General features: G+C 50.9%; 1 protein-coding gene across 1 annotated transcript in view; it reads right to left on the bottom strand.

Moving 5' to 3' along the window:
- The window catches only part of COPA (coat protein complex I subunit alpha), a 46,547-nt gene that overhangs the window by 16,034 nt on the left and 13,051 nt on the right, over positions 1 to 17,462 (bottom strand). The window contains exons 10-18 of the mRNA XM_084823935.1: positions 15,028 to 15,110; positions 13,297 to 13,447; positions 12,412 to 12,478; positions 10,578 to 10,653; positions 8,419 to 8,501; positions 5,911 to 6,050; positions 5,159 to 5,244; positions 3,667 to 3,805; positions 2,338 to 2,500 (exon numbers count right to left, since the gene is read on the bottom strand). Of these exons, the coding sequence (XP_084680061.1) occupies positions 2,338 to 2,500; positions 3,667 to 3,805; positions 5,159 to 5,244; positions 5,911 to 6,050; positions 8,419 to 8,501; positions 10,578 to 10,653; positions 12,412 to 12,478; positions 13,297 to 13,447; positions 15,028 to 15,110 (988 nt within the window). The remainder of the gene's footprint in view (positions 1 to 2,337; positions 2,501 to 3,666; positions 3,806 to 5,158; positions 5,245 to 5,910; positions 6,051 to 8,418; positions 8,502 to 10,577; positions 10,654 to 12,411; positions 12,479 to 13,296; positions 13,448 to 15,027; positions 15,111 to 17,462) is intronic.

Below are 17,462 nucleotides of genomic sequence, written 5' to 3'. Positions count from 1 at the left end.
TTATACTCCAGCTCTCACAGCCACACATTACTACTGGGAAAACCATAGCTTTGATTATACGAACCTTTGTCAGCAAGGTGATGTCTCTGCTTCTTACTACGCTGTCTAGGTGTGCCATAGCTTTCCTTCCAAGGAGCAAGCGTCTTTTAATTTCATGGCTACAGTCACCGTCTTCGGTGATCTTTGTTGTTGTTCAGTCGTTCAGTCGTGTCCGACTCTTCGTGACCCCATGGACCATAGCACGCCAGGCCTTCCTGTCCTGCGCTCTCTCCTGGAGCGTGCTCAAGTTCATATTCATTGCATCGGTGATGCTATCTAGCCATCTCATCCTCTGTCATCCCCTTCTCCTTTTGCCTTCAGTCTTTCCCAGCATCAGGGTCTTTTCCAGAGAGTTTTCTCTTCGCATTAGGTGGCCAAAATATTTCAGCTTCAGCTTCAGTATCTGTCCTTCCAATGAGCACACAGGGTTGATTTCCTTTAGGATGGACTGATTTGACCTCCTTGCAGTCCAGGGGACTCGTAAGAGTCTTCTCCAGCACCACAGTTCGAAAGCATCAATTCTTCGGCGCTCAGCCTTCCTTATAATCCAGCTCTCACAGCCACACATTACTACTGGGAAAACCACAGCTTTGATTAGACGGACCTTTGTCGGCAAGGTGATGTCTCTGCCTCTTACTACGCTGTCTAGGTTTGCCATAGCTTTCCTCCCAAGGAGCAAGCGTCTTTTAATTTCATGGCTACAGTCACCGTCTGCGGTGATCTTGGAGCCCAAGAAAGTAAAATCTGTCACTGCTTCCATTTCTTCCCCTTCTATATGCCAGGAAGTGATGGGGCCAGATGCCATGATCTTAGGAGCAGCTTACCTGGGAGGAAAGGCAAACTTGGGCCCAGCCAATGAAATTGATGGGCAGCAGGTTCCGGACAGACAAAAGAAGGAGCGAATTAAAACAGGAATCAATCTAAAAGGGACCACAGAGGACTAAGAAAGGCAATACCTACATAAGCAGATATTGTCAATTTCACTGAAATACAGGAAAATCCTTTTACGTTTATGGATCAGTAGGACTTTATCCCTGTAGAAATTACATTAAAAAGCTTTAGATTGTTTAGCTCTGTCTGCTGGAGAGTAGATCATCTACTCCAAGGAGGTAGTTTGTATACACATTTGGTTCAACCATTCAAAGTTCAACCATTTTAGTTGACTGTGGACCAAATTATGTGTATTCCAACCCTCAGAATACCTTTATTAAAAGATGTGTGAAGATGCACAAAGAAAATGTTAAGGATCTGCTTATAGCAGCTGGAATGCCAGTAGCTAAATACCAGAAGGCATGCAGAGCTCCATTTAGGGAGAAACGGTACCCAAAGTTCAGTGTTATGATAATTAATAACATTTCTACTACAATTTATTTACATATGGGTAATTTAAATGCATTCCAATTATATATTGAAGTGTGGGAAAAATAAGATTCCCTTATGAGGATGTTTGTGAACAATTATTTATTATTATTATTATTATTCATTTCCCTCCTTTGTTGTAATTACATTTTAGGGTTTTTGAGTGCGTAGGTTTAAAGGTTAAGGGAAAATGTACAGCCTCAAGTGGTACAAGTTGTTGTATTCCTATGTGTATCTCATGCATATATGATTTTTTCTGTATTATTTTTATTGGTATTATTTTTCAAAGAATAAAAATTATTAAATAGGAAGAGGACTAAGGTCTTCATGTCCTACTCTTGAGCCTCCTGGATCCAGTAGGGTCCAAGTGATGGAGAGCAGTCCTGGCACGACTAAGCCTCCCTGCTCAGATCAGAGATGGCAAAGAAGTGAGAGGTGTGCCCTGGCCTCCACCCCTCCCAGGTCCCTCTATAGGAACGTAGGAAGCCGCCTTCTACTGAGTCAGACCCTGGGCCCATCTAGCCCAGTATTGTTGACACTGACTGGCAGCAGCGACTCTCCAGGGTTTCGGGCATGATTCTTTTCTAGCCCTACCTGGAGATGCTGCGGGGGATTGAACCCGAGACCTTCTGCATGCAAAGCAGGGGCTCCACCACTGAGCCATGGCCCTTCCCAAGCCGCGGCCCTTCCCCTCTACATCAGGAGTGGGGAACCAGGGGCCCTCTAGATGTTGCTGGACTCCCATCAGTCCCAGCCAGCTAATGGTCAGGGACAATGGCAGCTCTAGTCCAACATCATCTAAAGGGCCAAAGTTTCCGTGCCACCACTCTGCTCAGATGGGAGATGGGGGCAATCAATGCAAGCAGCTATTCCCACCTCCTGGCCCTGTTCCAAGTCCTAGCAGGAAGCACACACCACACAGCCCCCAGCCACACCCACCTCATCATATTTCCGATTGATTAGCGCCAGCTTGAACTTGAACTCTGTTGGGTCAATGGTCAGGACACGAGGGCGGCATTCGCGATCCAGGCAGTAGACGTTGTTACCCTTCACCCGCGTCACGTAGATGGGCAAGTCCAGAGTGCGGATGATCCCGTGGTCTCTAGAGGGAGGGTGTGGGGAAGGTGAGTTGCATAGGAACGGATGGACAAGGGGGTGTCACAATCCTGCCTTCCGTTTCCAGGATCAGCAAAAGCAACTTCTCCCACTGGACACCTGCAACATTTACTATCATGACTGTGCCTATTTTGCTCCTGCAAGGTCTGGCCGGGGGGGGGGGGGGGGGGGCAGGCAGGGTGCTCGAGCACCACCTCCTTCACAGCGATAATCTTGCTTCTTGGCAAAACACTTTCAGATCTTGGCCTCCCCGATCCTGGCATTCTTTCATATCAGCTTAGGTTGCAAGTGCCTTGAGGCAAGGATGTGACTCCTACTCTGGCATATACCTTCGAGTGCCATGCACACTGATGGCATGGAATAAATAAGAACCAGCTGCACTGCCATTTACAATGACACTGGATAAAGAATGACACTCTTATATGGCATCTGCTACATACCAGCATCTGCTATAACTCCATCCTTATCTGGATGGAGATAGCCTGGTTAGAGCTTCCCACGCCCTGGTAACCTCTCGTCTGGATTACCGCAACGCATTATATGTGGGGCTGCCTTTTGAAAACCGTCTGGAAACTTCAGCTGGTTCAAAATAAAGCCACGAGATTGTTAAGAGGGACAGGATGATAAAAAACCTATCACACCAGTGCTTGGGATCTGCCCTGGCTTCTAGCCTGTTTCTGGGCCCAATTCAAGGTATTAACCTACGACGCCTAAATGGCTTGGGGCAAGGTTACCTGAAAGACCATCTCCTCCCATATATACTTGCCTGGAGCCGGGCGACCACTAAGAGAGCCTTTTGAGTTGTGGCTCCCCGACTGTGGAACGCCCTCCCCGAAGAGGCTCACCTGGCGCCTACGTTGTGGTCCTCTGGGCGCCAGTTGAAGACCTGTTTGTGCTCCCAAGCATTTGAGTCTTACATTCCCTGTTGTTTTTAAATCTGTTATTCTATTTTTTGATCTTTACAGTACTGCAGGTTTTTACTTTGGTTTTATACTGTAGTTTAAATGTTTAAGAGTGCTATATTGTGTTTTGCCCTGTTGCTGTATGTTATGGTTTAACTGGTGTGAACCGCCCAGAGAGCTTCGGCTGTTGGGCGATATAGAAATGTAATAAACAAATCAATGCTGCCATCTGTTCACACAGCTTGGTTACCCGGTGGTGACCGCGTATTTGATGTGGTTGCTCGTGGTGTAGATGAAGACCCCGCTCTCGTCCCAGGCGCCACTCTTGACCCGGATGTTCTCGTGGATGTTGCAAAGCGACTCCAGCTTCCTGTTGCAAATCATGATGGCTGGAGAGGAGAGATGCAATTCATCAGAGGGCTTACTCTTAAGGAACCCCAGGTGAAAAAAGGCCCCGGTATCTGCATCTGACAGGGCGGTGTAGCACTAACAGTAGTAAGTGTAGTACTAAGAATGGGGAGACCCAGGTTCAAATCCCCACTTGCCACAAAGCTCAGTGGGCAACTGTGGGCTGGACACTCATGCTCTGCCTAAGCTACCTCGGCAGGTTGTTTGGAGAATAAAATGGGATAATTCAGATGCACAAAGATACAAATGAGAATAATACTGTTCCTGTAACACCTCTCCCTGTCAAAACCTCAATTTGTAAGCACCTCAGTGTCAGGACCGGTCATTTCTGCTTTCTTTTTTCCTTGCTTATATTATTCTATAGAACATGGACGCCGAGGGCACTACAGAACTAAGAATGGAGAGGAGCCACCGTGATTCTCTCCCCAGTTAGCTTCAGGAGTAAAGCACATCCCTTTAGCACAGGTTGCACTGACATTTCCAGGGGATAGGACACGGCTGCACTTTGCTCTCCCCCCACTCCCTTTGCAGCAAGGAAGAAGGGGTCAGGTGATGCTACCTTCAAATAGGACATTCTACCCATAATGCTCCTGGCCCAGGAGGACGAGAGCAGCAACACACCATTCCCTCACTGGCTGCTCCATCTCTTTCAAGCAACCCAGGGGGATATGGCTTTCAAACAGTAGGCCAGGAACCACGAGTGGGCCACATTCCAACTAAGGTGGGTTGCCCTAAAAATACTAACGTTCTTTTTTGGTTAGAGTTTTTGAGAATGGGAAAAACCAAAAGCAAAAACAGAGAGAGATGCAAGAGAGAGATAGCGCAAGAGAGATGTTGGTGACCAGTTGCAAAGGAAGACAGAGCTCCCTTCCTTTTAATCATTGCACAGAAAGGAGGATTTTGACAGGGATGCCCCTGGTGTGACAAGTGGCATGTGCCAAAATGACTTCCTTTGTATCTGGCTGCCCTGGAGCAAGGAGAGACAGACAGAGAAAAAAATTAGAGATGAGCCACGTTATTGCTTTGTGATTCCAGGTCCGAAAAGGTTGATGTTTGCTGGTCTCGCAGTAAATCCAGTTGGAACTAGGAGCATACCCAGGAAGTAACCGTGTGGTAAAGGAACTTTATAAATGCACCTTTCAAGCCTGAAATTGTATACGTCACTCTACTTGCCCCTCCCACCCCCAAAAGAAGAAGTGTAGCTTACAGTCAAAAGCAACACAGGAGGAAAATAAAGAGGATGGCGAGAAATGGACTGAGCAGCATATGCAAGCTGCAATCCTTCCTGTGAAAGCCACTAAACAGGAACCCAGTGCAAGGCCTCATCTTATTACCGTGTTTTGCCAGGAGCGCCACGTGGGACATGTCGGCCGACCAGATGACGTACTTCACCTTGGCGATCTTGACGGAGGCGAGAGTCCTGCGAGGAACAACCACCAGGCCATGAAAGCCTCTCAGTCCACACCGGGGCACGTCATTACTGAAGGGGCCCTTCTTCCCCTCTCTTGTGCCCTGGCCTTCTCTCGGATCCTGGAGAAGCTGCCCTCAACTGCTCTCCTGCTGCAGGTGGGGCATCACAGGCCAGGGGCTTCTGTCTCCCACAGACCACATAAGGGTTGTGCGGAGTTTCACCAACTGGTGCACCGAAGCTCTGCCTCTTCCCTTCTCCTCCTAGGGTCCCAGTGGAACTCTCCGCTGTTCCCTGGTGGCCAACAGTACTTAGGTCCCAGCCACTACTGAAACCCTATGAAAATATGCACACATCTGCGGTGTCTTAAAGAAACTCGGTAGCTGGACTTGGGTCTTCGGAAGAAGCTGCAGCATTTGGAAAGGATCAGCAACTGCAAGCGCCTGGGCCAGATCTGGCCAGCTAAGGCTTGTCTCTTGTTCTCTCCCCCCTGCCCCCCCCGCACACCACCTCAAGTTACCAACCCAGAGGCCAGGAACGGTGTTTGAAATAACAAGACCTTGGCGACAAGTCATTCGGGGCTTTGGGACAGCAGCTTTGGCTACCCAGCTGGCAAAAACAGTGCCGATCAGGTTAGCTGACCAACACTCTCTGCCTCCAGCTGCCTGAGGGTCTTACCGTTTCTGCTGCACATCGAAGAGGGTGATGGAATCGGCATCCCTCAGCAGCAGGTTCCCTGTGCCGGCGTAGAAAATCTCATCACAGTTGGGAACCTGAACCTTCTTGGTGATCTCATTTTTCAGGTTCTTAATCAGGATCTGCCATTGGAGCAGACGGTGAGGGGAAGGAAGACCATGAGATGGGGCAATCAGGGGAGAGGAAAGAACTCAACACACACACACACACCCTTGGCTTTCCACACCATGAGAATCAAATCCAGATGTGCAGAAGAACAAGGCTCTTCACTGGCACAGAACTGCTTCTCGGCACCCTGGGCTTGTCTTTGCCTGCCACCCATCACTGCCTCAACTCCTCCATAATGTATTTAAATCTGCATCCCCCATAATTTGAAACGGATTGCAGGGGTGGCTTACACACAAACACCAAGCCACCACAGAAGGGAGCAAGAGTGTGCTGGCTGAGTGAGCTGCAAGGCAGGAAAGCCCCCAGTTCAAATCTTGCCTCTGCCAGGAACTCCCCGGAAGGCCCTGGGGAAGCCAATGGCTTCTCAGCCTCACCATTTGCAAACGGAAACTGTAAACTAAGCTACCTAACAAAGCTGCTGAAAAGATGACAAGATAAAGTACATAACACACTCCAAATTCTCATAAGTGCTGTGACACCCTCTAGATGTGTTAGACTACAATTCTCATAATCCCCAGCCACATGGCCGACATATATGGAGGGCACCACGTTGGGGAAGGCTGTGCTATTCAAATGCTAATTATGATTAGAATATCCATAGCACGGCAGTACTAATTCAGGCCCCTTCATATGGAGCAACCCCCCACCCCCACCCCACCGCGATCAATGGGGGGGGCATAGCTGAGTGGCAGCGCCCCCGCTTTGCCTGCCGAAGGTCCCAGGTTCAATCGCAGGCGCGTTTCCAGGCAGGGCTGGAAAAGACCCTCTCTGACCCTGGAGATGGGCCACCGGTCAATGCAGACCAGGCTTCCCCATGCCAGGGCCCGGCCTCCCACTGGCTGAGGATGCTGGGAGCTGTGGTCCAACACATCTGGGGGGCACTAGGTTGGAGAAGGCTGGTGTCAACCGTACCAAGCTACATGGGCCAAGGGTCTGGGTCAGTCTACAGCAGCTTCCAATGTTCCCAAGAACAAGCTAGGACTACTCAGGCTTGCTAACCCCGTGGAAAGGAACGCATCTTAACCGGTCACCTTATGCCTTCCGCCTAGTTATTTTTAAAACAAAACGATTGAGCTTCCCTTCCTCCAAGTTGCTAACAGCAACGTACATGCTTCTCCCCTATGCACCCTTTAATTCTCACAACTACCCTGTAAGGTAGGCTGAGAGGTGAGCAACTGGTCACCCAGCAAGCTTTGTGGCCGAGTGAGGACCTGAGGCAGAGCCTCCCCAGTCAAGGCCCAACATTCCTGCCCGAACGGCCCCAAGCTTGGGTCCCAAAATGTTCCTGGACTACAACTCCCATCATCTGACCACAAGCCACATAGGGCGGGGGCGATGGGTGTTGCAGTCCAGCTGGGGAAGGGTGCACCACCGCACTGGCTCAGAGACCCCTCCAGTCTTCTTGGTCAGCCATTCCCCCTTCTCCCAGGGGCTCCTCTCAGTGGATTGTTCTCTGACAACAAGGTAGCTGAGATGATGTATTTATTTGTTACGCTGACATCCCACCTCTTCTCCGAGAAGCTGTCCTCCTCTCCATTTACCCTCACAATAACCCTGTGAGGTAGGTTAGACTGAGAGTCAGCAAGTGCTCCAAAGTCACCCAGCAAGCTTCATGGCCAAGGGGAGACCTGAATCCGGGTCTCCCGAGTCCCAGTCCGACACTCTAACCACTACACCACGCTGGCTCTCTAACTTCCCGAGGACTAGATTCCTAGCTTCTTGGTTCCAGGAACAGCTGTCCATGGCCGAGAAAGGGAGCCAAAGAACCCGTGCCCCAGCTGAGAGACCGCCGTATTGGTGCCATTATGGTGTAATCCAGCCTTGCCCAACCTGGCAGCCTCCATGTGTTGGACTACAACCCATCATCCCAGGCCATCATGGCCAGCTGGGGATGATGGGGCTGTAGTCCAACACATCTGGAGGGCACCAGGTTGGGGAAGGCTGGTGCAATCTACAAAGATAACTACACACAACCATCCGCATGGAACTCGCGCAGTATAATTAAATCTGTGGTCTGTTAAGCCGATTTGCATCCAAGCACTCACGTCTTTGCTTCCCTCCCTCGGATATTACCAAGGGTCCGAGTTTAACCGGACCCTTGCATATCTCTGTACCATAGCCTCTTGTTCTTCTCAGAAGACTGACTTGATCCCCTGTTTAATTTCTAAACTAGACTATTTCTGTCAGGCTGTCAGGCCACTCTGAAGATCTGAGTTCAGGCAGGACAAACAGATATTTACGTGGAGGGGAACAGACCTGCCTCACTCCAGGGGAAGCGCATTGTCTGAGGAGCCAAATAGAGCGTTCATGTCCGGGCCTTACCGAGTGCATTCGATCCAAGACGGCAAAGCGGTTCCGAGCGACCCACACGGCTGTCAGCCCGGAGGAGCGTTTCCCTTCAGGAGCTGGGGAACAAGAAAGGGCAGACCATCAGAGACCCCTGGCTTCGCTCCAGCTGAGCTCCTGGGGATCAGCTGCTCCCTCCCTCCCTCATTCACACTGAACCTCAGGCTACATGCCCAGCCAGGACCCCTGATCTTGTCCCCGTCTCTTCTTGGATTCTCAAAGCGGCCCATCGCAGTTGCCTGGGGAACCAGCACCACAACTGGCTGACACAGAAGGGAGCAACCATGCTGGATAGCATGCCGCTATGTCATGCTAATGAGCAATGCCTCCGCAGCCAAGCCCAGCGAGCACCGCGCAGGGTCCTGTACCCCCTCCCCTGCCTGCACTTCGACAGCTGTTCCCTCGCACTGAAACACAGAGCCACGAGTGCCAGGCACACGCCTTGGGGAAAGAGTCACATCGAGAGAGCACTTCTGGCAGCTTTTACCGTGCAGGAGGGGCCCAGCAAGATGCACACCCCAGAGCTGCCCCAGAGCAAAAGGCAAACAGAAGTAGCACACAGCGTTTCTGCTGACCCATGGAACCCCTCCGCGTGATCCCCGTTTAAATCTGTTTTTACAGGACAAAGGCAGTAAGTGATGCAAGACCTAGCTCAGGTACTCTGTGTTCCGGGGTGGCAGGTGGCGGGTATCCCTCCCTCATGTCAGGCCAACCTGACACCTGCTGCGGCTAGCCCCACAGTACAGAAGATGGTTTGCCCTCCACTCTCTGAAAAGTCACCCAGAAACTTTCGTATTCACCATCCACTCTCAAAAAGAACCGGCTGCTTATTCTTCCTTCGCCTCTGGAATGGGTGTTGAAAAGATGCTTTGAAACGTCTGTGCGCTCACTTCCACGCTTCAGGGAGTTCCCTGAGGCCACCTTAGCTGATGGGGTGTGGGGGTGGTATGCCATCACCTTTACCAACAACCACCTTGTAGGCTATGTTTTCCCAGTGTTGCTCTTGAGTCAGGAGCTCCCTCCTCAGCGTACGTATCTCATGCGGTGGTGAAGGCGGAGCAGGATGCCGCTGGCTCATGTCTCTCCACACTTGCTGCTTAGCCTTGGGCCGGCCCTCTTAGCCTCATCCTCCCACCCGCCTGCCTGCCCCCATCTGCAAGGGTAAGAACACTGGCCCACCTTACATGGTGTTCGTAAAGATTCCGAAGGACAGGTGCATGATGGGCTGTGAATGCTTGGCAGGGGAAGTATATACATTTTGGACATCCAAGTCTACAAGTTAACCAACACATCCCTGCTCGCAGATTTTGGTGGTACACCACATCATAGAGGGACACAAGTGGGGCAAGAAATGTGGTTACCTCTGTCTGCCCTCACGCAGAAGAGAAACGCAGAAGAAGGCACCTCTGCTAACATCATTGTTGCAGGGGAAGTGGTGGGGAAGTGGGCAGAACTCTGCTTCATGGTGGCCGCCCCAGAGCTTGTGCCAGAATGACTCCAGTTCTCAGCAAGGCCAAAGTGTAACCACTGCAGTCTCCATGCCCTGCAGAGACGTTCCACTGCCGTTGAAGCAAATGGCTCCTGGCCACCTTACAGAAACCCATGAATCTGCTAATGGGAGAGATGGCTGCCAGCCGGGCTCATGCATCAGCAGAGCTCGCTGCAGGAGCTTTTACTGCTGTGACGTCAGAGGCAGGGGGGACCCAGGTGGAATTTCAACTCCCAAGTGGAATGCAACACTAGGAAGGAAGACGTTCCAGCAACAAATTTTGATTTGCAGACCACGCAAGTCTGATCTGGAATTTGCCGAGAGGGAGGGAACGAACACTGGGCACTTTTACAGCCGCTTTGAAAGCATCCAGGCCTGCCTGGGATAGAGCTGATTTGCTAAGAAATCCATCATGACAGGCAAGCCAGAGAGGTGGCCTGCTGCGTGGAGAGGCAGGATGGATTGTTTCTAATAACTGATTTATAAAATATATATTCGCCACCGTAAAACGGAGGGACAGACATGAATTTTTCAAGTCCCAAGACCTGCCAATAGCATGTGGGCTCCACAGGATCAGTGGAGAAGGAACCCAAACGTGACAAATGGAGGGGACGGGAGCAGATGCACCACACATTGCAAGACCTACCGTCGGGATTCTGGGAATCTGCATCTTTCGGAATGGTGTAGAGGTCATAGGTGCTGTTCTCCAGGTTACTGGCTCTCTGTGGAAAGGGGAAAACAGATCTGCCTATCCATTTCAATCAGGCCTACTCAGAACAAGGATTCCTTCCAACTGTAAACGTTTATTTTTATCTGTATCTCCCCCAAAGCCAAGGGCTTGAGCCCAGCCACATGTCTCTTGATGTCGAAGGGTCCCTGGATGGAGCCCAAACCCAGTTGTAGTAGGAGGGAGCGAAGGAGGCTGCATTTGGAATATTGCATACAGTTTTGTTCATCCCCTCTCAAAAGTGTATCATGCATGTGGAGAAGGTGAAGAAAAGAGTAGCTGAGATGATTAGAGGTTGGAACACCTTCCTTAAGAGAAAGGGCTAACGTCTGACTTTTTAGCCTGCAAAAAATATGACCGGGGGGGGGGGGGGGAGATGATATTTATACCAGGTTGGGGAGTCCCTGACCCACAGATGTCCATCCAGCTTTCCTGATGCCGCAGGTCCACTCTTGCCTCTCTGGATTGTCCCTCTATCTGCTGCATGAATAGATTTCTCTTCCACTGTGTGCGTGTGGGGGAGGGGGAAGAGAGGAGAAGATGAAGAAAACCCTGAGGGATGAAAAGCCCGGGGACAGGGGTGGGGGGTGCTAAACTGCTCTGCCAGGGAAAACGTTCCAGGTGGTAGAAGAGGAAAGGAATAACCCCCAGAACCCTGTGTAAGTGGAATCAGGCTTAGCTGGGGAAAATGGCTTGGGGGGAACTGGAAACAGAAACAGGACCACACTGCTGCCCTGTAGTGAGCTTCTGTGTGTGTGTGTGGGGGGGGAGGGATGGAGGGGAGAAGCCCTCTGCAAATTTTCTATGGAGGGAAGGAGCAAGGCAGAAAAAAGAGTGAGCCCCATTGTCTTGCAGTGATCACAGGCCTGTTGCCAAACGGAGTCCCTGATCTGTCTCTTGCTTGCTGTCTGAACAGCAATAATACAAACTCTCTCTCTCTCTTTCCCCTCGGTGGAAGAAATACAGCTAACCGGGACATCTGTTTCTGCGTTAGGCCACTTGGTCACAATAGCAACAACAACAAGGCTGTGGACTTTGTTGATCTGCCCAATTTTTGGCTCTGGCTCTCCCCAACATCCGTTCTGGCCCCTGAAAGACTTTTCCTGGGGGTCAATGGCCCTTCAGAGATAAAAGGGTCCCTGCCCCTGGCCTAATGAATTATGGCTGGTGAGGAGGAAGTGGGTAGGGAGATCTTCCCCCTCTTTCATAATGCTAGAATTCAAGGCAATGCAATAAAATTGGCAGCAAGTTTGAGGACAAAAAGAAAATACTTCACACAACACAGACTTATGAAATTCACTGCCACAAGATGTGGCCATTACCACATCTGGCTCTGATGGCTTTAAAAGGGGATTAGACAGATCCATGGAGGAGGCGACCTACCAATGGGTCTTCGCCATGATGGCTACACAGACCCTCCATGTTCAGGACGTCACCCCAAATACCAGTTGCTGAAGGGCAAGCAAGGGAGGCTGCGGCCTTCCCAGAGCCATCTGTGTGGCCGCAGTGGGAAGCAGGAGGGAGGACTACATGGACCTTCATTCTGACCCAGCAGGGAAAGTCTTTGGCTCTTAAGGCAGCCATCCTGGTCTGCCAACTTCCCCAAACGTGGATAAGCAGACCAGCCCTGAGGACTGATACCCACACGGGGCACGATTAGAGGTCGCAAAGGTGTCCCAAGCATCCTTCTTGTGGCCGTGCAACCAAGTGGCCCCCACAGTGGTCAGAGAGCTCTGGATGAACTACGGCTTACCGTGCAGAGAAGGACAGCGTTCTCGGCAGGGTTGTAGGACATGTTGAACACGGGGAACTTGGAGCCGCTGAGAAGGAGAGAGCAGGGGGGGTCATGAATTGTAGCTGCCCCATGTCACGGCCCTGGTTTCAGGCAGCGACCAGGATACGGATATACAAAAGGTGCCCCCAAGCCCTGGGAAGCCCAGGGGTCCGGTGGGGGAGGCTGCAGGGCTGCCAGGCACAGACCCAGACATCAATCCAGGACCTAGTCACCCCAGAGCGCCCCCCACACACACACATCAGTCACTATTCCCCTCGCCAAGGAACTATCCATTGCTGCACCTGGCTTACAGCTACCTGAGCAGTATGGGAAGGAACTACAGGGCAGCAGGAACCTTGGTACTCCTGTAAGGCAAGGATCTGGCAGGCAACACATCTCGCTTTCTTCCCACTTGTATCTCGCCTTCCCTCTAAGGAGTTCAGAGCACTGCTAATTCTAGCCTCACAGCCACCCTGGGAAGTAGGTTTGGCTGAGAAATAGGGACTGGCCCAGAGTCAATCAGTGAGCCCAGTTTTGCATCCGGGTCTCTCCATGTCCAAGCCAAGCACTCCGGCCACCACACCACGCTGCCTCGTGAGCGATGCCTACAGCAGCAGAGAAGACCACGTTCGAGACCCAGGAGTCAGAATGGGACATCAGAGACATGACGCTGCGCTCCCAAAGCCGTGCAGCTTTGGTAACAGGAAAATGATGTTGCATGTGAGCACGCCTCCTTCCCCCTCGCATCCAGAGGGGTTTGCTGTCAGGCTGTAGTCCACGCCCCCTGCGGCAACTGAGAGCCCCACCGGCAAGAGACGGAGCCTGTGTCAGCCAGAGGGTCTCAAGGAAAGGGCCCATCCTCACCTTCTCAGCTGCATCACTGCAACATCTTTGGAGCTGTTGAAGTCCAGCTGGCGGAGGAAGCGGTCCTTCACGTAGTAGAGCACGTTGCCATGCACGGCGTAGGCAGGCCGCTCACGCTCCAGCTTGAACACAATCATGCCCCCGTCATGGCCTGGAAGCAAGTGAGGAAAGACGCTACAAAAGGGCAGCTGGGCTACGTCTGTTGCAGCAGACACAAGGGGCCTCGTGGCCCCTTGGAGATTCACGAGTTTATGGTGGCCGAAGCTTTCCTGGGCTCACTGGCATCACTGGAGGGAGATTCAAAGTGCTTCAAAAGGGAACGTGTCGGCTGAAAAGGAGGACAAGAACGCCCTCCCTTCCGCCTATGGCCCCACCCCCTTTGCCCTCAGCCCCACCCACTCCCGGTCTCCAAATTTCTCCAAAACTGAATCTGGCCTTCAGGCTGAAAGAAGCCCTCCACCTCTGCTGTATCAGAGCCTGACTGAGAAAAAAGCGCTTCCAGCAATGCAGCACAGAACAGTCAGGTGGGAAGGAAGAGGGGGCTCATCGCCCTCCCACCCACAGCTTTTGATGATGACATCAGAGATGCAAAATCTCACACAGCTCTTCTTTGTATGTGAACATGTGAACCGATGTGGCTGCTGCTGGTAGGCCTCCCCTAACCCTAGAAACACAAACATGGCCTCTGCATCCTGCAAGCTTGAGGGGCCAAGCTTCACGTGACATTAGCCTTGTCTCTGAACATGCATACTTATCCTGGCGGCTTTTATTTTAGGGGGGAAAGGGTGGGGCACCAATCTGGAATGTGCTCCCGATACAAATCAGGGCCTTGTGCTGCTTTTCTACTGAAAACCATCTGCATGTGACTGCTATCTGCCCCCAAACATACTGTTTGCAGAAGTTAACCAGGAGCAATTTTCAGCAGGAAAATGGTGCGAGTCCCTGATCCAGATCAGGGCCCCATGGCCTTTTCTCCAAAACAGAAGCAGCCATATTAAGCACGCTTGTTTCGAGATGTGACCAATGTCACATGCAGTTTAGCCCCAGTTCAAGTGCTGCTTTTGTATGTTTGCTTTCATCCCTTTTGCTGTTTGGTTTGATGACATTCAAATTGTTTTTATCGTTCAAAGGTTTGAACATATTTAGAAATACTGTAAGCAGACAACAACCCTGGATTCGCTCTTGGATTGTCTTGAGAAGTCACTCTGTCTTTGCCTAATCTGAGCATTTCTTGGTGTTGAGCTACCACTGTGGGGTCTTGCAGAGCAAGGGAGGGTAATGAAGCCCCGATAAAATGGACATAGACATGCCCATATAAAAGATTCTGGTGGGTGGCGATATTAGCCCGTCACAAAAGCCACAAAAGAGGGTCTTGTGGTGCTGCAAAGGCTAAGAAATCTGTGGTGGCATCAACATTCATGGACTAGAATCCACTTGTCAGATACATGAAGCACTGTCCTCAGATCTCTCTCTCACACATATATATGCACAGGTAATGCCTCCTGTACGTCTTGAATTCCATGGCCTTTTGGCACCAATGCTTACATTTTAAAAATAATGCATCAAGCGTATCTGCACTGGATGCACTTCCTGTATCCAATGCAGTTGGCTCTAGTTCATAAAAACTGAAGCCACAATAAATCTTCCTGGTGCCACAGAGGCCATGGCTTGTGCTTGCAGTAAGAGCTATTATTGAGCCCAGCCTGAATGCCCAAGAACTGACCCCTTTACCTGCAGCGAAGAGGTTGAGGTTAAGGTGGGCTGCCAACACCCAGAAGCGGTCATGATCCCTGCGGAAAGTCTGCACACCCGTGCTGGAGGGAGAGGGGTGAGAAAGAGAGGCAGAGCAATTAACGCACAAACCACCAACTGGACTTTTTGCTCGAAATCTGGGGAAGGACATTCCTGGTGATAAAGCTGGAAATGAGGAATTATGATGAAAAAGGACAACTAAAGATTTCACATTCCACGGAGGAAATTGAAAATATTATGCAAATTCACACAACATTGAACTGGGGGCGGGGGTGGGGGAGGAACAAAGTTGGTGATCCCTAGAAGACTTGCTGAGCATAACAGCAACTCTGCTGGATCAGAGTTTGACCTCATTCACCCATAAAGCTAACCCATCGTTTGTTGCCCTACCCAGGACTCATCTGGCAGACAACTGAACAAACTGTGGTCTATTTTCTCAGTCCCCGGGTTGTTTCCCTCCTCCTTTGCCTGCTCCCTCTCTGTATCCCAAATGCCTTTGTGGTACTGTAGTACTGGCATGTAGAGTGGCTGGGGTTGTTTTTTTTAACCACTTTTGCCTGCAGCCTCTGTACCCTGGCAAAACAACCCTGGTTCAGGGTTCACACCTAACAACAAGCCAGGGTTTAAACAACCCAGATTTCACAACCTGATAACAAACCCTAGGTCCTCTTTCTGGTTGTTTATGGTTAACAAACCACGGTTTGTTAATGCAGCTGAGTTAAATAAACTATGAATGATCATTTTCTGCTTCCAACAGGGGCCAGCCATTATTACCTCCTGGAAAGCCCACAAGCAGGCTGTGAAGGCAAAAGCACCCCCGTCCCCAGCAACTGATATTCAGCTAGACTGGCTCTGAAAAAATGGAGTCTCCATAATACCCACTCATAGATCTCTCCTCCTCCATGAATTTGCCCAATTCCCTTTTAAAGCCATCTATGTCAGCAGCCACATCACCCCCATCCTGTGCCAGTGGCGATAGTAAGAGTCCAAAGAACAAGATCCTACACCCTGCCAAAGAATGCTGGACCTCCACTAACTCTAGGATACACTGCTTCTGTCTATGGAGGTTCCACTGAGGCACCATGGTACAACCCACTGCTCACGCTGCTCCCAGTACTCAGACAAGCATGGATGACAACAGCTGCAGTAGCTTGCTGCTCCACTCAGCTCTGCAGGGAGGGGGAGAGCAGGGCCAGGGCCAGGGGGACTGCAACCAGGAGGTCAGAGTTCCAGACGGAGAGATCATCTGCAACATTTGATTCTTCAGAGTGCCCACAAGAGAGATATTCCGCCCCTTTGTCCCTAAAAGGTTACCAACTTTGTCAGCGGAATTTTTTAAAGGAAGCCGTCTTCTCAAAGATTCTTGATTCTCAGTATCCACTCTTAACAATTAAACACACTTGTTTAATGAGAGCTCTTCAAGTATATTCCCAAGGAACAAAGGCCCTGTACGCATGAAGCCCACGGAATCAGCAACAGCCTTATGCATAACCTCTTGACAAGAGGCACAGCATCATTCCCAATGAGTGCTACCGATCAGCAGACTTGCTAATCGAAAAAAAGGTACTCATAACAGTATCTTTAATCGACTACTCACAAGCATCTCAGATCCCTCGTCTTAAGCCTCTGCCACCTTTCCCCCCTGTTTGCCCCCAAGGAAACTTATGTGGGCCAGGATAAAGGGGAGGCGCCACCAGGACAACCAGGACAGAAACGAACATGAGCAGCATCACATTCCCACCAAGTCTGGTGACACGACATGTAGTCCCAGCATCCTCCCGAGTGGGAACGCGACACTTCACTGAGCAGCTGGAGTTCCCTGCTGCTGCTGCCTTTGCCACCTCCTCCTGACATAGGTAAGCTTGGGGGTCTGGGGGTGGGGGGAGAAGGAAGCAAAGATTTCCCGTGATTAGGAGTGTCTTGTGCATGCAAAACATCAAATCCTTTGCATATGTTCACAGAAGAGCAAGCCCCTTTTGGGGGGAATGAGGGAATGCTCATGCATCCCTCGACCCCAACCTCCCCCTCCAGATGTGCTGGACTACAACTCGCAACATGCTCGGGGTGGTAGTCCAACACATCTAGAAGGCACCACATTGCTCTACACAAACCACATGTAGGTAAAGGTGGGATCTTTGGAAGATCAAAGCGTGGGAGGGTCCATCTCCCAGTGGCTAAGCACAGGCTCTGCTTGCCCCAAGTTCCAGATTCGGCGCCTTGCGACATCCCCCTTGAAAGTCTCGCTGCTAGCAACAGCAGTGAAGATTTCCGCTTTAGGTCTTGGACAGCAGCTGCCAATCAAAGCAGGGCAGACATCACCCAGCCGCATGGACCACTGACTCAAGGTCAGGCAGCAGCACGTGGCAAACATGAGCCGACTGTTTTCACTTCTCTGTGCAAGATGTCCAGTTTCC

The sequence above is a fragment of the Heloderma suspectum genome, chromosome 17 (assembly GCF_057233095.1).
Source record: "Heloderma suspectum isolate Gila_16-S chromosome 17, 16-S_ref, whole genome shotgun sequence".
Lineage (NCBI taxonomy): Eukaryota > Metazoa > Chordata > Lepidosauria > Squamata > Helodermatidae > Heloderma > Heloderma suspectum.
Note: the sequence above shows the minus strand (reverse complement) of the source record. Positions and strands in the feature narration are given on the sequence as shown.